Genomic DNA, 20981 nt, shown 5'->3' with positions numbered 1-20981 from the left:
GTAGAGTTGCATATGGATAGACTTGAGCTCATGGGCGCTCAAGACCGGTAACCAACCCGTGAGGGGACATGAATCGCATTGTGGGGGCCATTTATGGGTAGAGTTGCATATGGATAGACTTGGGCTCATGGGCGTTCAAGACCGGTAACCAACCCATGAGAAGACATGAGAGCTTCCCGTTTACTATATGTGGATGACCTATAGGGTTGATGAGTCCGTAGTCTGGGACTATGCTGACTCTAGTGTGAAGGATACCGGATAGGATCGCCCGGGGCGAGGAATGGACGTATCTGGAGCTGAGTTGATGTAACTAAGTAGAAGACTTGCATTGGGCTAGGTTTTACCCTGACATGCGCCAGTACTTAGACCAAACGGTGATGTGAGAGAGAGGTGACTTAACCCCCAGCCATGGATTGTCCAAGATGGATGAAGGACCCTTTGCCAACCGAGGATGAGTGAATTGAGACCTACCCAAAGAAGTATGGTGCTATGACTTAAAGCATGTCTGCCCATAGAGTTAGACTCATACATACATTGTTTGTCTCATATCATATCACATCATGCTTTGTTTATGCTATCATGTTATTTATGCTATTATAGAATAACTTGCCTTGCTGAGTTTCTTTTGAAACTCACTCCTTTTTGTACAATATCTTTTGTTAGATTATTCTACAGGCATTAATGGCTATGAAGCGCAATATGAGGAAGCGCAAGATGAAGAAGCGTATCATACGCAAGGTGTTGGCGACTACGAAGATTACATTGAGGATCCCTCGAGTGGTCTCTCTTGTTACCAAGATTAGCCCTACTGTGGAGTGGGAGTGTCTGAGCATAATTGATGAAGTCTATGTTTATGAAGACGTTCTTTATAAAGTAGAAAAGACTCTAGCTTAGTTAGATTATATCTTTCTTTCTTGTCTTTAGAATCAGTTGTAATCCCTTTGACTTTCGAACTACATTCCGCTGTACTCGTGGAGTGAGATTCCGCCTCACTCTACTTTTGATTTATATATCTATTGGTATCATTTCTGCACTCTGATGATTATCTCGTTACTTAACTATGATTCATTTGAATAATATTGTTACATTGATTTAGTCTTGTTCTTGATTATATTGTTGTGAATGTGGGAGGTTGATTTTACTAACTACTGGATCTTGTGGACTGTGGATCACACACTCGGGTATGCCAGATAGGGTACCGGCTGGGTGGATGTGACACAAAGGATCTGAAGCGTTACCTCAAAGGCAAGTTGTCATTCCCTTGCCCGAATCCCTTCCAACTGACGTTCGCAGAGCCTGCATCTTCAAGTATTTACACAGTAAGCCCTTTGTTGACATGCTGAATGCTTATAACTTGCAGGCATACCGGGATGGCGAGAACGAAGTATGGGAATCAATACTAAGGAAAGATCCTCATTTTGACATGACTCCCTACAGCGCTGATAGTCATCCTGAAGTGTTTGCCAAGCTGGGTCTTCCTTTTCCTGACTGGACTAAGGTTAAGATCAACCCTCCGCCTTCGGATCTGGATATTATGCATTATCTTGATGATTCTCCTGTTTATCCTCCTCTGAAAGGATTCAGTTATGAAGAGCTTGCCCTGAATGCGAGTTTGATCAAGGATCATACTTCTTCTGGCCAAGCTGGATAAAGAGTATGGAATTGCGGAGGATTTTGTACATAATGAAATGCTTTTGTAATCCTCCTTCTTCCTCTTCTTCTTCTTGAATCCGTGTTGCTTTTTGACTCTTGTGTTGTTCTGGCAAAGCTGCTCCGATCTTGTTTGATTTCTTAAGGATCACCAATGATTACTTTCTTTTTTGACCGAACGAAAATTGTAACTCAACTCTTATAATCTCATGTGTATGTTTGATGTAAAGGTTGGCCCCTTCTGGTCGTTTGAAGAAATAAGAAATTAACTTCATCTTGAACATTGCTAGTCACTTGAGTCGCTGTTGCACTAGGTCTTAGTTGTTCAGAACAATGCCTTTACTTAAGGATTTTCGGAGAAATTCAATAAGTCTGAGAAGGAACTCACTCGGTTGTTAAACCGATGCCTTTACTTAAGGATTTCCGGAGAAATACAATAAGTCTGAGAAGGAACTCACTCGGGTTTTAAACCGATGCCTTGTGAAAGGAACTCACTCGGGTTTTAAACCGATGCCTTTACTTAGAGACATTTAAAAAATTCAATAAGTCTAAGAAGGAACTCACTCGGTTGTTAAGCCGATGCCTTATGGAAGGAACTCACTCGGACTTTCATCCGATGCCTTGACTTAAGAAATTCCAAAAAAATTCAATAAGTGTTGAAGGACCCACACGGATTTTCATCCGATGCCTTGTAACTGGATCTGTTCTTGAGTGTGGTGTATGATGCCCCCCAATCAAAAGATAATTGTTGAAGACCAATAATTGCATTGATTGAGTTGAAATTGGTTACATCACGAACAAAATTGAAATCATCAAGGATAATATTTTTTCAGATGCCTGGCATTCCACGAACGATCCAGCTCTTTCTAGGTTGTCATGTTCTTTAGCTTGTAAGCTCCCGAACCGACTGGTTTTACAACCATATAAGGTCCTTCCCAAGAAGGATCCAATTTTCTTTGATGGCGTGGATCTGAAGCTAAGGTATTTCTCAACACCAAATCTTCTGCTAAGTACCGGCGATTCCTTACTCGGGTATTGTAATGTGACGCTATTCTCCGTTGATAATGTTGAGTTCGTGCTATTGCTTTTGCACGAACTTCATCCAACAAATCAAGACTATCAAGCAGTCCTTGTTCGTTCGCTCTTTCTTCAAACTCTCTGTCCCGCAATGTTCCCGCCATTACTTCCATAGGTGCCAATGCTTCGGATCCATAAGCCAACTTGAAGGGAGTTTCTCCTGTGGGTGTTCGAACCGTAGTTCGGTAAGCCGACAGTACATTATGTAGCTCTTCAACCCATAAGGCTTTATCGGCCTCAAGTCTTCTCTTTATCCCCTCAAGCAGTGTTCGGTTAGTAACCTCTACTTGTCCATTGCTCTAGGGGTATGCCACTGATGACATACGATGCTCGATCATGTATGTTCCACAGAATTTCTCAAATTGTGGACAGTCGAACTGAGTGCCATGGTCAGTGATGATTATCTTTGGAACTCCAAAGCGATATATGACTGACTCTAGCACAAACTTCTCCACTTTTCTTTTAGTGATTGTTGCCAGGGCGCTGGCCTCAACCCATTTGGTGAAGTAGTCGATTGCTACTATCAAATATTCTCGTCCGCCTGACGCTTTGGTGAATTTGCCCAAAATATCAATTCCCCACATCGCAAAAGGGATGGGTCTAGAATTGAAGTCATGGTTTCCGCTGGGTGCTTTGATACTATAGCATGGATTTGACAATTGCTACACCGACGAACATACTCATAGCAGCCTGTTGGATCTTAGGCCAATATAACCCAAGTCTCAGAATTTTGTGTGCCAAGGCTCGTCCACCCATGTAAGCTCCACAAATTCCTTCATGTACTTCGGCCAAAGCCGACTCCGCTCCTTCGGGACCTAAACATCTCAGAAGGGGTCCAGAATAAGATCTTTTGTATAACCTTCCATTCTGCATTATAAATCTCGCTGATCGTATCTTGATCAATCTTGCCTCTTTTGGATCCTCAGGTAGTTTGTCATCTCTCAGATATTCAACTATTGGATCCATCCAGCAACGCTCTGCTTCAATGTAAGAAATTTCTTTCTCATGATAACTTGGAAATGTTATCTCTTCAATGTAGACCGAAGGGTCTAGATTTTTCTCTTTGGCATTGGCTAATCGGGATAGCTCATCTGCCACTGTGTTTTCTGTCCTCGGAATCTGACATACCTTCAAATTTCCTGAATTCTTTTTGAAATGCGTGCACAATCTCTCGATATTTTTGCAAGCGAGGTTCTTTAATACCATACTCCCCCTGGACTTGGTTGACAATAAGTTGAGAGTCACTATAAATAGTCACATCTGCTATTGCCAATGCTTTTGACAACCTAAGTCCAGCTATCAGGGCTTCATATTCTACCTCATTATTGCTAGCTTCGAATGCAAATCTTAATGCATATCGAATGATAAATCCTGCTGGACTCTTCAAGAGAATTCCAGCTCTTGCTCCATCTTTATTACTCGAGCCATCCACATATACTTCCCAAATGGTTGGTATAGTGGGATCTTCAACAATGTTTTCCATTGATGCAGTAGTTTCCACTACAAAATCGGCTAGCGCCTGAGCTTTGATTGTTGTTCTGGGCTTAAAGCTTACTTGGAACTCACTGAGTTCAACCGACCAGGCCACCATTCTTCCAGACAAATCAGATTTATTAAGAACTTTACTAAGAGGGAAAGTTGTAAATACCTCTATTGAATGAGCCTGAAAGTATGGTTGTACCTTCCTGGCTGCTGTCATGAGAGCTAAAGCCTGCTTCTCAATCTGCGAATATTGTGTCTCGGCATCAAGTAACACGTGGCTAACATAATAAATTGGCCACTGCTTCTTATCCTTCTCTCGAACAAGTACTGCACTGACCGCCGAAAGGGATCTGCTAAATATAGCTATAAGATTTCTCCCTTCTCTGGTCGGGACAAAAGCGGTGGCTTTCCCAGTGTTCCCTTTAATTCCTCGATAGCTTTCTGGCACTCTTCGGTCCAATTCGCTTCCTTGCTGCCCCTCAAATCTTTGAGTGCTTTGAAGAATGGTAGACACTTTTCTCTAGATTTGGAGATGAAACGGTTTAGAGCGGCAATTCTCCCCGTTAAGCGCTGCACATCCCGAACAATTTTTGGAGCTTCCATGTCAATTAGAGCTTGTATTTTGGCTAGATTAGCCTCAATACCCCCTCTGTGATACCATGAAGCCCAAAAATTTGCCAGAAGACACTCCTAAAGCGCACTTTCCGGATTCAGCTTCATTTGATACTTTCGCAATACTAAGAATACTTCAGTTAAATCTGCGATATGATTTGCTCTTGTAATGCTTTTTACCTGCATATCGTCAACATAAGCTTCGACATTCTTCTCGATTAGGTCTTTAAATATCTTGTTGACGGCCCTCTGATATGTAGCTCCTGCATTTTTCAGGCCAAATGGCATGACTTTGTAATAGAAGCTTTCACAATCAGTCATGAAAGCCGCAAACTTTTCATCCTCCTTATTCATAAGGATCTGATTATACCCTGAGTAGGCATCCATGAAACTCAAAGTTTCATATCCTGCAGTCGCATCTATCAAGAGGTCAATCCGTGGAAACGGATAGCAATCTTTAGGGCAAGCCTTGTTGAGATCTGTGTAGTCTGTACACATCCTTCACTTCCCATTCGCCTTCTTGACCATCACTACGTTGGCCAACCAGATTGGACATTCAATTGGTTCAATGAAACCCGAACTCTTCAGTTTTTCCACTTCGCCCCGAACGGCTTCGTACTTTTCTATGGAGAAATTTCTCCTTTTCTGAATAACTGGTTTCACCTTTGGATCTATCCAGAGTTTATGCTCTGCAACAGTCCGATCGATTCCTGGCATGTCTTCAGCAGACCATGCGAATACATCACTATTTTGTTGAAGAAAAAACTTCAACTCTTCCTTGAACTCCTCCAGCTGCTTAGACCCGATATAAGTAATATTTTTTTCATCATCGGTACACAGCTGGATTTGCTCCAGCCTTTCTACTAGCTCGGGCCTTTGCATTTCTACTTCTTCCCGATCGTCTCGTACCTCAATTGGTAGAGCAGTCACCTTTCTGGGCCCCTCCTTGTCCTTCAAATAGGCAACGTAGCATTGCCGAGAAATCCTCTGGTCAGATGAAACTTGACCAATTCCCATCTCTTTTGGGAATTTTATCTTCAGGTGCTTCGTAGATACAATAGCACCTAACTTGGACAAAGATGGTCGCCCGAGGATAACGTTGTAGGCTGGAAGTTCCTGAACCACCAAAAAATTAATTCGGACAGTAGCTTCCTTGGGAAAACTCCCAATCAATAGGTCCAACTGGACAGATCCCTCCGCTATTGCAGATGATCCTGCAAAGCCATATAAATGTGTGGATGATGGCTCCATCAAGTCTTCATCCACCTTAAGCTTTTGATACACTTCATAAGATATTAGGTAAGCTACAGACCCTGTATCAACCAAAACTCTATGTACTTCTCGGCGAGCGATCTCTACCTTGATGATTATGGCATCATCATGAGGTAGACAAACGCCGCTTTCGTCTTCTTCACCAAAGGTGATAGATTCTTCACCATTTGGCCTCTTACGCTTTTGCGTCTCTCCGGTTCCAAAAAATTTAGATTTTGCCTTCAACCTCCGGAGTGATTCGTGCTCGGGGCCTCCAAATATTGTAAGAATCGGTGACCGAGTAGCATCAATCACCTCCTTACCCTTTTTATATTTTGGAGCCTCCTTCGGTTGTTCTGGACTAACCGAACGATCCCTTTTGGGGCCAGCTCCACATGGCTCCTCTCTCCTCTTGTTAACAAAACTGGACAAATGTCCCTGAGATATCAATCTCTCAATATCTGCCTTCAAGTGACGACAATCATTTGTATAATGACCGTAATCCTTGTGGAAACGGCAATATCTTTCTCGATCCTTCTCCTCCCCAGGTTTTGAAGGAAGCTTTGGGGGCCACTTCAAAATATTTCGCCTTTTGATTCAAAATATTTCGCCTTTTGATAATATTTAAAATATCAGCTCGAGGAGCATTTAATGGAGTATACTCACTTTTATCAAGAGATCTCTGCCGCCATGCCTGAGGCTTTCCAACTCGATCACGAACATTCTGCTTTGGCTTCTGTTTGGTCTCAGGAGCCTTTTGTTCTTTGGTGGAGGCTTTATTGTCCCCCTGGCATGCATCTAAGATCTCCATGACTTCCGCCTGCTTTTGGCATCTCTGCACAAACTCTGCATAAGTTGTAGGCATATCCTGAAGTAATAACTCCAAGAGTCTTCGGTTAGTGAGTCCAGTGAACAAAGCAGTTTTAGCTAGTTGCTCATCCAGATTCTCTATCTCCATTGTAACTCTATTGAATCTCTTCAGATATTCTTTGATTGATTCGCTCTTTCCTTGTTTGATGGTAAACAAGGTTTCCTCCGTCTTCTTGACCTGGATTCCACTTTGGAACCGCCCTATGAATTGGCGTGCCAACTCATCAAAATTTACGATCCTTCTTGATGGGAGGTTCGAAAACCACTTTTGCACTGCTCCGGTTAAAGATGAACCAAAAACCCTGCAGAGAATTTCATCAGAATTACCTACAACTGCCATAGTCTGCTGATAATAACCGATGTGGGCTGTAGGATCTCCAGAGCCATCGAATGTAGAAAAAGTTGGCAGACGGAAATTGTGAGGAAATTGGTATCCCGCAATTGGCTCGGCAAAAGGAGTTCTTCGAATAACTGAATAAATATCATCAGTTATTCTTCCTTTAGCCAATTGTCCCAGCTTCTGATTAATATTGGCCAATTCCTGACCGATATGTGTTGTATGATCCTCTGTAGCACGATCGCGACCTCGAACAACACGATCATCACGAACTACTCGTTCATCACAAATAATTCGATCATCACGAACAGCCCTATTATCACTAACAATTCGATCATCACGAACAGCTCATCTAACAGTTGGCGAGTGAGTTCTCACTCCTGTATCCAACCTCGTAGTCGAATCGGTTGAACTTCCTTGTGGTCTGTCAAACCGATCGTCCTGCCTAGGTAAATCATCGATTCCCCTAGGCACTCGGTCACTTCCACGAAAATTCTGACCTATATTCTGATCCCGCGGTAACGCACGCCTCCCTGGATCGCAATGATCAGGCTCTTGTGGTAATACCACTCGTCTGGTTAACTCACGGAGTGCTTGACTTACTTCCAAAAGCTGGATCTTCACTTGATCCAACTGATTCGGAGTGTCTTCTGGAGGATTGTTTCCCCCTTGACCACCATCTAATTCGAGAAGTGGTAAACTTCCCTGAGGAATATTTGGATTGTTTTCTCCAGGGATTTGGACACCAGTATCACGTTGAGCAGTGGCTGCTGCGGCTGCGACTGCTGATGATCTAGTCACCATAGCTTTCTAAATCGATTCCCACAGACGGCGCCAAATGATGTGTCCAAAATCTGCTCAGCCCTTAGATCTCCTTGATGATGACCTGCAAAACGAAAGCGTCAGATGTGGCCCGGCCGCTGGGGTCGGGAGTCCACCTCCGAAGGCTAAGTCAGTCGATGAAGTTAATCACAAACGGCTCTGCTAGAAACACAGAGCTAAGGAATGAATAACTGGAATGCGATCTAGATCATAAGCATATGAGTGTTTACGTCCAGAGGTGCGTGAATGAATCAGGTATCCTCCTTACCTTGCAAGTAAGTAAGGTTTATATAGAGTGTACCTTCGAATCTTCTTCATTAGATGTATTTTGAGCCTTCTTCGGATAGCCATTGGATCCTAACAGTTAGATCCGTTGAGCGATAGACTTCTACTAGTTTGGACTAGTAGAGGACTCCTAGGATAATCTCGTGGTTATTTGATGATTATGCCTCCAATAATGATAAGTGACAACTGTCAAGTTGTGTCTGCCATCATTAGGGTAATTAACCTAATCCATAAGTCGGATTAGGGCGTGCTTGTGGCTGATTCAGTTTTCTTCCTCAGCAAGCTATCTCCTGGACCCGGCTCGCTCGGAAGCGAGTCGATTCCCTTCGTCTCGACTGGGGTCGAGGGTCAAACCAAGTATGAACCCGGTTCGATCCTATTTTCTCCATATCATATTTCAATCGTCATTTAGTCTCATTTGAATAAAAACTAGACACAATTCATACCATCCAATCATTTAAATATGAGAACATGATAATTCTACATTTAACAAGCATAAGCATATTTTCAAATTCATAATTCAACATCTCAAGAATACTATTGGCATTTCAATTCAAGCAGTTCAATCAAGTCATTAAGCTGTCATCCGATCCCATGCTTTTCTATTCCATCCATAAAAAAAAATACATCATGCATTTCCATAATTTGTATAAGTGAACGAATAAAATCAATTCTATATTAACATGTGAATGCTACCTGTCTACTAAGTGGAGTCACCCACTTATAACATACATAGATTGGTCGATATCATTCACCTATTCTTGTTCCATGTGTGTGTCTTGATTCTGGTTCAATTAAAAGTCCGCTCTCTCTCCTGTATTCCGAACAATTATTAGTTGATTTTATTACGTGGGAGCCAACGGGGGGTTCCCCTTTCATTTTCTCTCTCCTCCTTTCTCTCTCCTCTCTCCTCTTTCTTTTCTCTCTCTTCTCCACGTTCTCCTCTATTCCTCTTCTCTCTTGTCTTTCTCTTCTCTATCCACTTCTTCTCCACTCCACTCCTTCTCTCTCCTCTCCACTCCTCTCTCCTCTCTTCTATTCCTCTTCTCTCTCCTCATGTTAATTCTTCTTTATCTTCTCTCTTTAATGGTTTCTCTCTCCTTGTCTCTTTCAACTTTTTCTCTGTCTCCTTAATTCTTCTTCTTCTATTCCTCTTCTCTCTCCTTGTCTCTTTCAATTCTTCTCTTAACCTTTCTCTCACCTCTCTTCTCTCTCTCTCTCTCTCTCTCTCTCTCTCTCTCTCTCTCTCTCTCTCTCTCTCTCTCTGTCTTTGTATACTATCTCAACATTTACATACAGAATCAAAGGCTTTCAATTTAACTTCCTTCTCTTATCTCTATGGATAAAATGTTACATGCACAAAGGTAATAAAAGATATCTTTTTATCCTAAGATTCTCTCTCTTCTTTCCCTCTTAACACCTCATTTCTCATTTTCTAAAAGTCTACCACGTTAGGTGAGAGAGAGAGAGAGGAAGGTGTCACTCGCTCCTTCTCTCTCTCCTCTTAATTCTTTTACGTATGAATTTCGAGGAGACACTATTCACTGTAAAGAAAGGAAGGTATGAGTTTATTCGGGACTACTTGCAGAGGTTCAACAAAGCTACAATGGAGATCGAGAACTTGGATGAACAAGTAGCCAAGACTGCTCTCTTCATAGGTCTCACTAACAGAAGACTCTTAGAATTGTTGCTTCAAAATTTGCCTGCCACCTATCCCGAACTCATACAGAGGTGTCAAAACAGGCTGAAGTGACAAAGATCCTTGACACTTGCCAAGGAGAGATGTAGTCAATCAACAAGGAGCAAAAAGCATCTGAAAAATGCCAGGGGTCGAAGGTGTCGAACAATGATTGAGGCAGAAAACACCGCTCAGGATGGAGGCAGTGTTTGCCCGACCGTTTGGCGTATACACCTTTGAATACTCCATGGTCGGAAATCTTAATGCAGATAAAAAATCAAGATATTCTGAAGTGGCCACCAAAGATGGTCGCCGAACTGGGAGAGAGAAATATGGAGAAGTATTGTCGTTTCCATAAAGACTACGGATATTATACGAACGAGTGCAAACATCTATAGGCAAACATTGAAAGGCTGATATCCCAGGGGCACTTGTCCAATTTCGTAAAAGGACGAGGTGATGATTGAGAAAGAAGAATGACTACTGAAAAAAGAAGGGAGCGTTCAAAAAGCAGAATCATCGAGCCGAAGCTCCTTAGTCAAAGAAGGGAAAGGAAATTATAAGAGCCAACCGATCTCCAATTCTTACCATATTTGAGGTCCCAGAGCTCGAATCTCTCAAAAAATTGAAAGCTAAATCTAAGTTTGTGAGTTCGGGAGAGGCACAGAAGAGTAAAAGACTAAATGTGGATGAGAGTAACACATTCAATGAAGATCTAGATTAATGAGGGGTATGCACACCCCATGATGATGCAATCTTGATCAATGTCGAGATTACCGTCGGGAGGGGCACAAGAGTATTGGTTGACACCTACTAGAAGTAGGAGATGGAGGAGGATTTGTTGAAGCCATCTTCTACTCATTTATATGGATTTGCTAGATCTTCAACAATTGTATAGGGATCAGTACAACTGAACCTTATAGTTGGAAATTTCCCCAAAGAAACCACTATTTGGGTAAACTTCTTAGTCGTTCGGGAGTTGCCAGCCTACAATGTCATACTCGAAAGGCCATCGCTTACAAAGCTGGGAGTAGTGGTGTTAACCAAACATATAAAGATCAAATTCTCGACTGATAAGGGGATTGGGGAGGTAACTTCTGATAAAAAAAACCTCCCAACAGTGTTATGTTTCATATTTGAAAGATACAGCTAGGGCCCAAAAAGGCAACGGCCCTATCGATTGAGGTTCGAGATGATCAAGACGAGGACAAGATGTAGAGGCCTGAACCTGTGGAAAAGTTGGAGCGAATCCAATTGAATTATGATGATGAAAGAAGAACAACCTTTACCGGGTCTAAACAACCAGGAGACTTCAAAGAAGAATTGAAGAATTTCCTTCAAGAAAACATTGATGTGTTTGCATGGTCGGCTAATGACATGCCCGGGCGTAGACGATTAGTTGAAGATCATAAACTATGGATAGATCCAAAGGCCAAGCCTATAATACAGAGAAGAAGAATTTTCTCAATTGAGAAACACGAAGCCATCAGGAATAAGGTCGAGAAGCTGAAGGGTTCGGGGTTCATCAAACCAATCGAGTGTCCGACTTGGTTAGCCAATGTTGTAAGGATCATGAAGTCGAATGGGAAATGGAGGATGTGTACTGATTACACGAACCTCAACAAAGCATGCCACAAAGCATTGCTATCCTTTGCCTTGAATAGATCTCTTGATTGATGCGACGGCCGGTTATGAAACTTTGAGTTTCATGGACACCTATTCGGGCTATAATAAGATCCTAATGAGAAAAGAGGATGAAAAGTTTATAGCCTTCATGATTGATCACGAAAGCTGTTATCACAAAGTCATGTCGTTCAATTGAAGAATGCGGGAACAACTTATCAGAGAACCATGAACAAAATCTTTAAAGATCTGATCAGGAAGAACATGGAAGCATACGCAGATGACATGCTCGTGAAGAGCCTGAAACGTTCGGGACACATCATTGATTTGTCAGAAGTATTTTCAGTCTTAAGAAAATACCAGATGAAGTTAAACCTAGAAAAATGCACTTTCGGGGTATCCTCAGGAAAAATCCTTGGATTCATGGTTTAGTAAAGAGGAATAGAAGCGAATTTAGTCAAGATACAGGCCTTGATCAATATGGAGCCTCCGAAGACTGTTCGGGACGTACAATGCTTAATAGGTAGAGTTGTAGCTTTGAATTGGTTCATAGCACAATAGAGAGAAAGGTGTCTACCATTCTTCAATACTTTGAAGGATCTAAAAGGAAGCAAAGAGGCACAATGGACAGAGGAGTGCCAGAAAGCATTCGAGAATCTAAAAATGATGCTCGGGAAACGCCTTTGCCATCCCGATCCAGAGAAAGGTGAGATTTTACAAATTTATTTAGCAGCTTCACCTTTGGCCGTAAGTGCAGTACTTGTTCAGGAGAAAGACAGGAAGTAGTGGCCAATTTACTATGTCACTCACGTGCTCCTAGATGTTGAAGATATTTTGAGATCAAGAAATAGGCGCTAGCTCTAATGATGGCAACAAGAAAACTAAGACCATATTTTCAAGCACACCCGACCGAGGTACTAACATCTTTCCCCCTGAATAAAGTTCTTTATAAACCTGATTTGTCTGGAAGAATGGTAGCATGGTCGATCGAGCTTGGAGAGTTCCAGGTAGATTTCAAACCCTAATGGCTATAAAGGCTTAGGCCTTAGCAAATTTTGTGGTGGAAACTACAACTTTAATGGAAGAAATCACCGAACCCAACATCCTAGCCATATGGGATATCTATGTGGATGGTTTGAGTAACAAGCAGGGGGCTAGAGCAGGAGTTTTGTTAAGAATTCCAAAAGAATTTATCAAATGCTATGCTCTAAGGTTGGGGTTCGAAGCAAGTAACAACTAAGCCGAATATGAAGCTTTCTTCACCAGCCTTCAGTTAGCAAAATCTTTAACAATATCTGAGTTAACAATCAATAGTGATTCTCAGCTTATTGTTAATCAAGTACAGGAAGAGTTCAGGACAAAGGAACCTAGGCTGCAAAGTATCAAGAGATGACACAACTTTTGAGGATAGAATTTAAGGAAGTACAAGTTTGTTAAATTCCCAGGAAAGAAAGTATTATGGCTGACGAACTCTCAAGGTTGGCAAATGCAAAGTAAAAAACTCTTGAACCTTCAGTATACATTGAGGAATTAAATTCCCCAAGCACCCGAACAAGAGAAGTGCCTTATATAGAGGACGAACGCTGCTGGATGGACCCGATTGTCAATTATATTAGGACAACAAACTGTCCGAAGACCCAAAAGAAGCCAGGATCCTCAGAGTTCGGGCGGTTAGGTTTGCAGTACTTAACGGTAGGTTATACCGAAGATCTTATGCTGGACCTCTACTCAGATGTGTAGGACCCAAAGGATCAAAGATTTCCTTGGCTAAAGAAAATGAAAGTATCTGTGAAGCACATATGGGCAGTCAAGCACTAGCGCATAAAATACTCAGTCTCAGGTTATGCGAGCAGAAAATGGAAGAGGATGCTTTGGAGTATGTACATCACTACAAAAATTGTCAAATTCATTCGACTGTGTCAAGCAGCCAGCGGTAACTCTAACATCATTCTTGACCCCATTGTCACACCCCACCCGCCAGTCTCGGTTACCCGCCCGACAACCCATGGGAGCGAACCGTCACAGGATCCACGGTCTTACCATCAATAATAATAAATGCAAGCAATATATAATCATGAGCAAGAATAAGTGCAATAATTAATGGAAAAATTATAGGAGTCAAAATACTCCAATAAAATAATCAAGGAAAGAAAGAATCAATGTTCAAAAAGAATAATGAGTTCAGCGGAAGCAAACAAAATAAATCAAATAAGTTTCTTTCCAGTTTCTTTCTCTAAAGTTAAGTAATAATTCTCATGAATCGCAAGAAAGGGGGTCCTCCAGTTCTTCTTCATACGATCTGCAAGTTGTCTGGTAATCCGTCCGCTACACCCATCAATGGGTGTTGTAAGCACACTCCATGCACCTGCAGGAGCTCCCACCGTGGCTATCTCCATTTCCCATTGCCGGTGCCACATCCTCTTCATAGGAGAAGGCTCCTTTATGGGAAACCAATCCATTTTTCGACGCATGGCCTCCATCTGTGTAGACTAATATAACACAAAAATGAAAGGAATGAATTCTGACTAACTCAGTAAGGATACATAGCTCTCATCCATATGTCAACACAATCAGCAATGTAAATATGATATGAATGATATGCAATAGTATGAATGCTCCTAAGATCTAATTGTGCAAGTCTCTAGATAGTTGACATGCTTTAAGATATAACACTAGCCCTCCTCTGGGTAGGTCTAGTCACTCTGATCCCTCACGGACTGGATACCTCTGTTGGGATCCTGGGTAAAGGGGTAAGTCCACACTTGGCATACATCCATGGCTGGGGTTTCAGTCAACACTCTCTTACCATGACCATTGGCATGAGTACTGGCGCATGTCGGGGTTTCTAATTTAATCCAAGTCATACTGGTAACATACTATATGAAGTCCAGATACATCCCCTATGGCACCAACCAACTCGGTTCAGTATCCTTCGCAACCTAGGAATGAGAACCCTCACAGACTGGCTACCGCTGTTGGACTCCACTCCCTAACACTATGGTCATCCACGTATTATTGGGGCGGATGCTCTCATGACTCCTCATGACACTCGGTCCACTCCTTGGATGTCCATGAGCCCAACTCTAACATGTGCAACCCTACCATTGCATGAACAACAGTGGACCACTGAGTCTCCGCACGGACTGGTTACCGCTGTAGGATGAAACAGAGTCAAGTCACCGTCGTCATGGGTCATCCAGTTTCAATTCCCCTACTGAAAGGGTAATAGCATGTGGGGTACCTAGCCATGCAACTCTAGACTCCCTAAGTATATCATCCAGTAATCATAATAGTGCTAGAGGCATCAGTAAGCATGTGTCCCATACCACAGCCCTCTGATATCTCAAGCTAAGATATCCCAATGGAATACCCTTTCCATCACAACTACACTACATCAATCATAATCATACCATAACCAATATTACATTATGATAAATGACAAAGTACATAAAAGAACGATACAAATAGCAAGTATATAATAAGATTAACATGCTAAATACAATTACAGTAAGATACATGATTAAAGAATAGTAAATAGAACAACTGATTCATCGTGTATATGTAATTGCATAAAAACAAGAATGCATGTCCTTACTTGTAAATAAGTGGAGGTCCTCTAAAACGCAATCCAATAATAATTACAAGACTTCCAGCAAAAATAGAGGCCTCTTAAATACAGTACTACAAGATCATAGAAGAGCAAGAGTCAAATCGGATAAAATCCAAAAGCCACATACTCACTATAACCTAGCCGGTCGCTTGGGCTGGTCGCTTAGGTCAAGTGACCGCCACAAGTGATCACCCCAAAAACATAATGTTCAAATTTGAAACTCAAGCTTCTGATCATCCGATTTCAATCTGATTTTGGAATGATCTCAATCCGAATTTCAAACCAAACAAGTTTATAATCACGGGGTAAAACGAAACCCTAAAATTAACACAGATCAATCACCCAAAATCCTTTCCATGATTAGATCCATCCTTTATACGAATGCACGGATTAATTTTTGGATAGGATCCCACCAAGAACAATTAAAAAGGGGATACCGTTACAAGAAGGATCATGAACAACCAAGACGGGAACAAAACTTCACTATTCAATAGTTGAAAAAGGAGATTGAGTGAATGGGGATTCACTTACCTCAACAAGATCAGCAAGAATAGAAGGGAAAAGGTTCCAAATCACCAACAACACTTCGCCCCCCTTCCAGCACGTCTCCACTGCCTCCTAATCGCCCAAAATAGCAATCCCAAATATAATAATGCGTTAATAGGGTGAGGGTTGCTATTTATAATGAGCAGGGGCAAAATTAGGGTATTTTCTCACAAGCAGAACCTGGTGGTCGCTTGGGGCGGTCGCTTGGTTCAATCTGCCTCTAGCAACGGCCCCCTAGTACATTGTTGTACAAGGGTGCTTTGCTCAAGGGGTTGAAACCCAAACACAACCTAACCCTAATCAACACATGAGGGAGGTCTTACCTTCATTACGAACATCTCCCGACATCACATGCCTTCTACCAGAGATCCAACTTCCTAGCAAGGCAGGTTGTTCATCAAGAGAATCTAGATCCATGGGTTTAGGGTATGGATCATGGACTTCTATCTGGATACTCCACACATTAACCCGACTAGACCTCTGGGTTCTTGGACCTGCAATATGCATTTCGGGTTCTTAAAAGAAATTTTGTCCCCGAAATTACAACGTACCTATAAGTTTGAAAAGATGGGGGTACTTAGTCCACATCTCATCTTCTTTTTCCCAAGATGCTTCCTCAAAAGAATGGTTCTTCCATCTAATCTTCACCAAAGGTATAGTCCAATTCCTCAACTACTTATCCTTTCGTTTCAAAATTTCAGCAGGTTCTTCATCATACGTGAAATCCGCACTCAAACCTTCCGGTTGATGTTCGAGCAACTGCTTTGCCCTTGCTAAGCACTGCCTTAGCATAGATACATGGAATACATCATGCACACCAACAAGAGACAGAGGCAGAGCCAACCTGTAAGCTATTGGTCCAACCTTCTCAGTAATCTCAAATGGACCAATATACCTAGGGCTGAGCTTCCCCTTAATATTGAAATGCATGACTCCCTTCATCGGCAAAACCTTTAAGAACGCACGCTCACCAACTTGAAATTCCAGATCCGACCTTCTTTTATCTGCATAAGACTTCTGTCGAGATTGAGCAATTTTGATCATTTCTCTAATCATACCTACCATAGTACCAGTGGTTTCAATTAGATCAAGGCCAAGAACACGCATTTCCCCAACTTCATCCCAATATAAAAGAATTCTACAAGTCTTTCCATACAAAGCTTTAAACGGGGCCATTCCAATCGTAAACTGATAACTGTTATTATAAGCAAACTCCACCAAAGCTAGGTGATCATCCCAGTTACCACTCATATCAATGATGCATGCCCGAAGCATATCTTCCAAAATCTGTATGGTCCTTTCCGATTGTCCATCGGTCTGTGGATGATGAGCAATACTCAAATTCAACTGAGTACCCAAGGCTTTCTGCAAACTATTCTAGAAAGGGGAGGTGAACCTCGGATCTCTATCCGACACAATACTAACAGGCACACCATGTAGTCTCACCACATTATCCACATACAGTATAGCCAACTTGTCCATAGTATAGGTGATCTTCATCGGAATGAAGTGAGCCGATTTGGTCAGTCGGTGCACTACCACCCACACTAAGTCATTTCCCTCTACTGGTTCAGGGTAGATCTGTAACAAAATCCATAGCAATGTCTTCCCACTTCCAACTAGGCACGGGAAGATGTTGCAAAAGGCCAGACAAAGGCCGTCGAACAGAGCTTTCACTCGTTGACAAGTTCCACACTTAACAATGAAATCTTCCACATCATTCTTCATGCTGGGCCACCAGAAATATCCTTTCATATCCTAATACATCTTTACACTTCCAGGATGGATAGTGAAGATGGATTGGTGGGCATCAATCAAAATTTCATTTATGAGGTCTTCAATAGCTGGAACACAAATTCTTTCTCTAAAAACAAGACCACCATCAAAGGCTAGGGAAAAATCTGCCACTTCCTTGGTCTTCGAGGTAATCAGGTCAATCTTCTTCTTCAATTCAAGATCAGTCGATTGCAAAGCAACAATCCTATCTCTCAAACTCGGTCGAACTGATACAACTGACAACAGCATCGGAACCTTCAGACAAAATATCAAGCCCAAATCTGACAATAGAGTATAATAAAGGCTTACTGAGAGATGTCAAATCAACACTTTCTCGATTGCTCTTTCTACTTAAAGCATCAGCAATCACATTATCTTTTCCTGGATGATATTGAATATCACAATCATAGTCCTTCACCAGCTCTAGCCATCTTCGCTGTCTCATATTCAACTCCTTCTGAGTAAAGAAATACTTGAGACTCTTATGGTTAGTGAAAATTGCTATCTTCTCACCATACAAATAATAATGTCAGATCTTCAACGCAAAAACCACAGCAGCCAATTCCAAATCGTGAGTAGGATAGTTATGCTCGTAGTTCTTCAACTGCCTAGAACCATAAGCTACTACCTTCCCATGCTGTATTAAAACACAACCCAAACCAACTTTAGAGGCATTGGTATACACTGTCAAACCTCTAGAGTCATCTAGTATTGTCAACACTAGAGTGTTAGTCAACCTCTTCTTGAGTTCTTGAAAACTCTCTTCAATGGCTTCATTCCACTAAAACTTGATTCTCTTCCTGGTAAGCTTCGTCATAGGGGCTGATAATCTAGAGAAATTCTCAATAAAGTGCCTATAATTACCAGCCATACCAAGAAAACTTCGAATCTCGGTGACTGACTTGGGCCTGTCCGAATCTACCACAACTTTAACCTTTGCAGAATCAACTTTAATACCATCAGCAGAAACAATGTGACCCAAAAACATAACTTTGGACAACCAGAAGTCACATTTGCTAAATTTGGCATACACCTTCTTCTCTCTCAAACGCTGCAAGGCAAAACTCAAATGCTGAACATGCTCTTCCTCGCTCTTTGATTAAACAGAATGTCATCAATGAATACTATCAAAAATTTGTCCAAGACATCCTGAAATACTCGGTTCATCAGATCCATGAATGCTACTGGTGCATTAGTCAAACCAAATGGCATAGCTTTGAACTCGTAGTGCCCATATCTGGTCCTAAATGCAGTCCTGCAGACATCACTAGGCTTCACTCTCAACTGATGATATCCAGATCTCAGATCGATCTTCGAGAAAACAGCAGCACCTTTCAATTGATCAAGCAAGTCATCGATCCTAGGAAGAGGATACTTATTCTTGATCGTCAACTTGTTCAATTCCCAGTAATTTATGCACATTCACATACTACCGTCCTTCTTCTTCACAAACAAAATCGGGGCACCCCAAGGTGAAACACTGGGATGGATAAACCCTTTGCTTATCAAATCATTCAACTGGGTCTGAAGTTCTTTCAACTTAGTTGGAGCCATCTGATATGGTGCCTTCGAAACAGGGGCTGCTCCTGGAATTAGATCAATTGAAAACTCTAACTCCCTCTCTGGAGGCAATCTAGACAAATCATCAGGGAAAACATCAGAAAAATCCCTGACAACATCAATATCAGACAATTGCTTCACACCTTCTGAAACATGTACAGAAGAGGAGAGAAGTCCAACATCTTTACTCCACTCTCTGACTTTCACAGTCGTAGCAACAATCTTCTTACTCAACTTCCCTTGATTCCCTTGATATTCAAACGGACTAGCATCCTTAGGATGAAACAACATTTTCCTCTTAGAACAAAGGATGATTACTCCATACTTCGTCAACCAATCCATTCCAAGTATCACATCGACATCCTTCATATCAAGCTTTATCAAACGGGCTTCCAAAACTCTACCAGCAATAGCTACTGGACAAGACTCAACCACTTCATCCAATCTAACAAAAAATCTAGTAGGAGTACTAATAACAAGTCCTCTTTCTAATTTCATAGGTGTAACAGGAATATGACTCATAAATGAGGATGCAATGAATGAATGAGATGCGCCAGTATCGAATAGTACAAAAGCAAAGGTAGATGATACTGCAATAATACCTGTCACTACATCGTGATCTGTCTCAGATTCTGTACCAGTAACACTGAAGACTTTCCCAAAAGGGGCATTCTGAGTAGGCTTCAACATAGCAAACATTTGAGGATTCGGCTTCTGAGTACAATTACGGGAATAATGACCCGCCTTTTCACAATTAAAGCAAGTCAAATCTATATTACCAATAGGGGCTGCCGAAGAAGGAATTGCAGGTCTCAAATTATTCACCACTGGACGAGGATTAGCATAAATCGGTCCAATACCTTGACTACCTGCAACAGGACGTACCAGTTCACTGCTAGAACCATAACTCGAGCCAGAGCTAAAGCTAGAACTAGCACCTCTAGGCTGAAAAGTAGATGCAGGATATGAAGCAGGCCTAGAGAATCGCTGGTTACGGTCCACCAAATTTTCCAGTTAGCTACAGATCTTTGGAGCTGATAATTTTCTCTCTCATTATCCTCCACTTTCTTTGCATTCTAAACCATCTCAGCATAACCCACAATCGGATGAATCGCAAGGTAAGTCTTCAAAGACGGTCTCAATCCCTTGAAGAATTTCTTCGCCTTCTCACGATCACTTCTAGATGCTTCCGGGGTAAAGAAAAACAATTCTTCAAACTTTTGCCGATACTCAAGGACAGTACTAGGTCCCTGAACAAGTGCCATGAACTCAGCTTCTTTTGCATCTCTCACAGACTTAGGAAAAATAATTCTTGCGAAGGCTTCCTTGAAAATATCCCAAGTAAGAACTGGGTGCAAAGCTTCCAGAATGGGTCTGGTCGCATTCCACCATGCATCAGCTTCATACTGCAATCTCTGTTCGGCACACAATCTTCTGAGCTTCGTTGCAGCGGATGTTGCGAAAAGCTTTCTCTATCTCTCTAATCCACTTGTTCGGAAACAAGGCATCCTTCAAAATTCCAATGAAAGCAAGGATTTGAAGCTTCAAAAAATGCTCCATCAATCTTGAACGAGGTCCAAGGGCAAAACCGTCAATATGGGCACCAGCTGCAGAAGTACCAACTCCAAAAGGATTAAAAGCAGCCTGGGCATTCTGTTGCCAAGTTGCAATGCCTTGCATCATAGTATTGAACTGGTTCTGCTGTTGATGCAACATATTTCCCAAGATGTTCATCACGTCCTGGATGGAGACTACAACAAGTGGTTCTGGAAGAGTAGTGTTTCCGCCAGGAGGAGGCATTT

General features: G+C 41.9%; 1 protein-coding gene across 1 annotated transcript; it reads right to left on the bottom strand.

Moving 5' to 3' along the window:
• Positions 1 to 17824: 17824 nt before the first annotated feature.
• Positions 17825 to 20979, bottom strand: LOC149010926 (uncharacterized). The gene is made up of 6 exons (XM_089162508.1): positions 20587 to 20979; positions 20262 to 20504; positions 19276 to 20166; positions 18542 to 18712; positions 18170 to 18256; positions 17825 to 18076 (listed from the first exon to the last, which is right to left on the bottom strand). Exons 1-6 carry the CDS (start codon positions 20977 to 20979, stop codon positions 17825 to 17827), a joined length of 2037 nt encoding a protein of 678 aa, XP_089018634.1.
• Between the last annotated feature and the right edge of the window lie 2 nt (positions 20980 to 20981).

Source organism: Hakea prostrata, chromosome 7 (genome assembly GCF_041222555.1).
Source record: "Hakea prostrata isolate BN-2017 chromosome 7, UWA_Hpros_2, whole genome shotgun sequence".
Taxonomy (NCBI): domain Eukaryota; kingdom Viridiplantae; phylum Streptophyta; class Magnoliopsida; order Proteales; family Proteaceae; genus Hakea; species Hakea prostrata.
Note: the sequence above shows the minus strand (reverse complement) of the source record. Positions and strands in the feature narration are given on the sequence as shown.

What these genes read in the sequence shown, in the direction of transcription:
- LOC149010926 (XM_089162508.1), bottom strand. Translation starts at nt 20,979, where the DNA reads ATGCCTCCTCCTGGCGGAAACACTACTCTTCCAGAACCACTTGTTGTA. An exon ending in CTGCAAAGGTTAAAGTTGTG is followed by an intron (nt 18,257 to 18,541) that starts GTAGATTCGGAC and finishes GTTTTAATACAG; the next exon opens with CATGGGAAGGTAGTAGCTTA. An exon ending in ATTTGGAATTGGCTGCTGTG is followed by an intron (nt 18,077 to 18,169) that starts GTTTTTGCGTTG and finishes TTCTTTACTCAG; the next exon opens with AAGGAGTTGAATATGAGACA.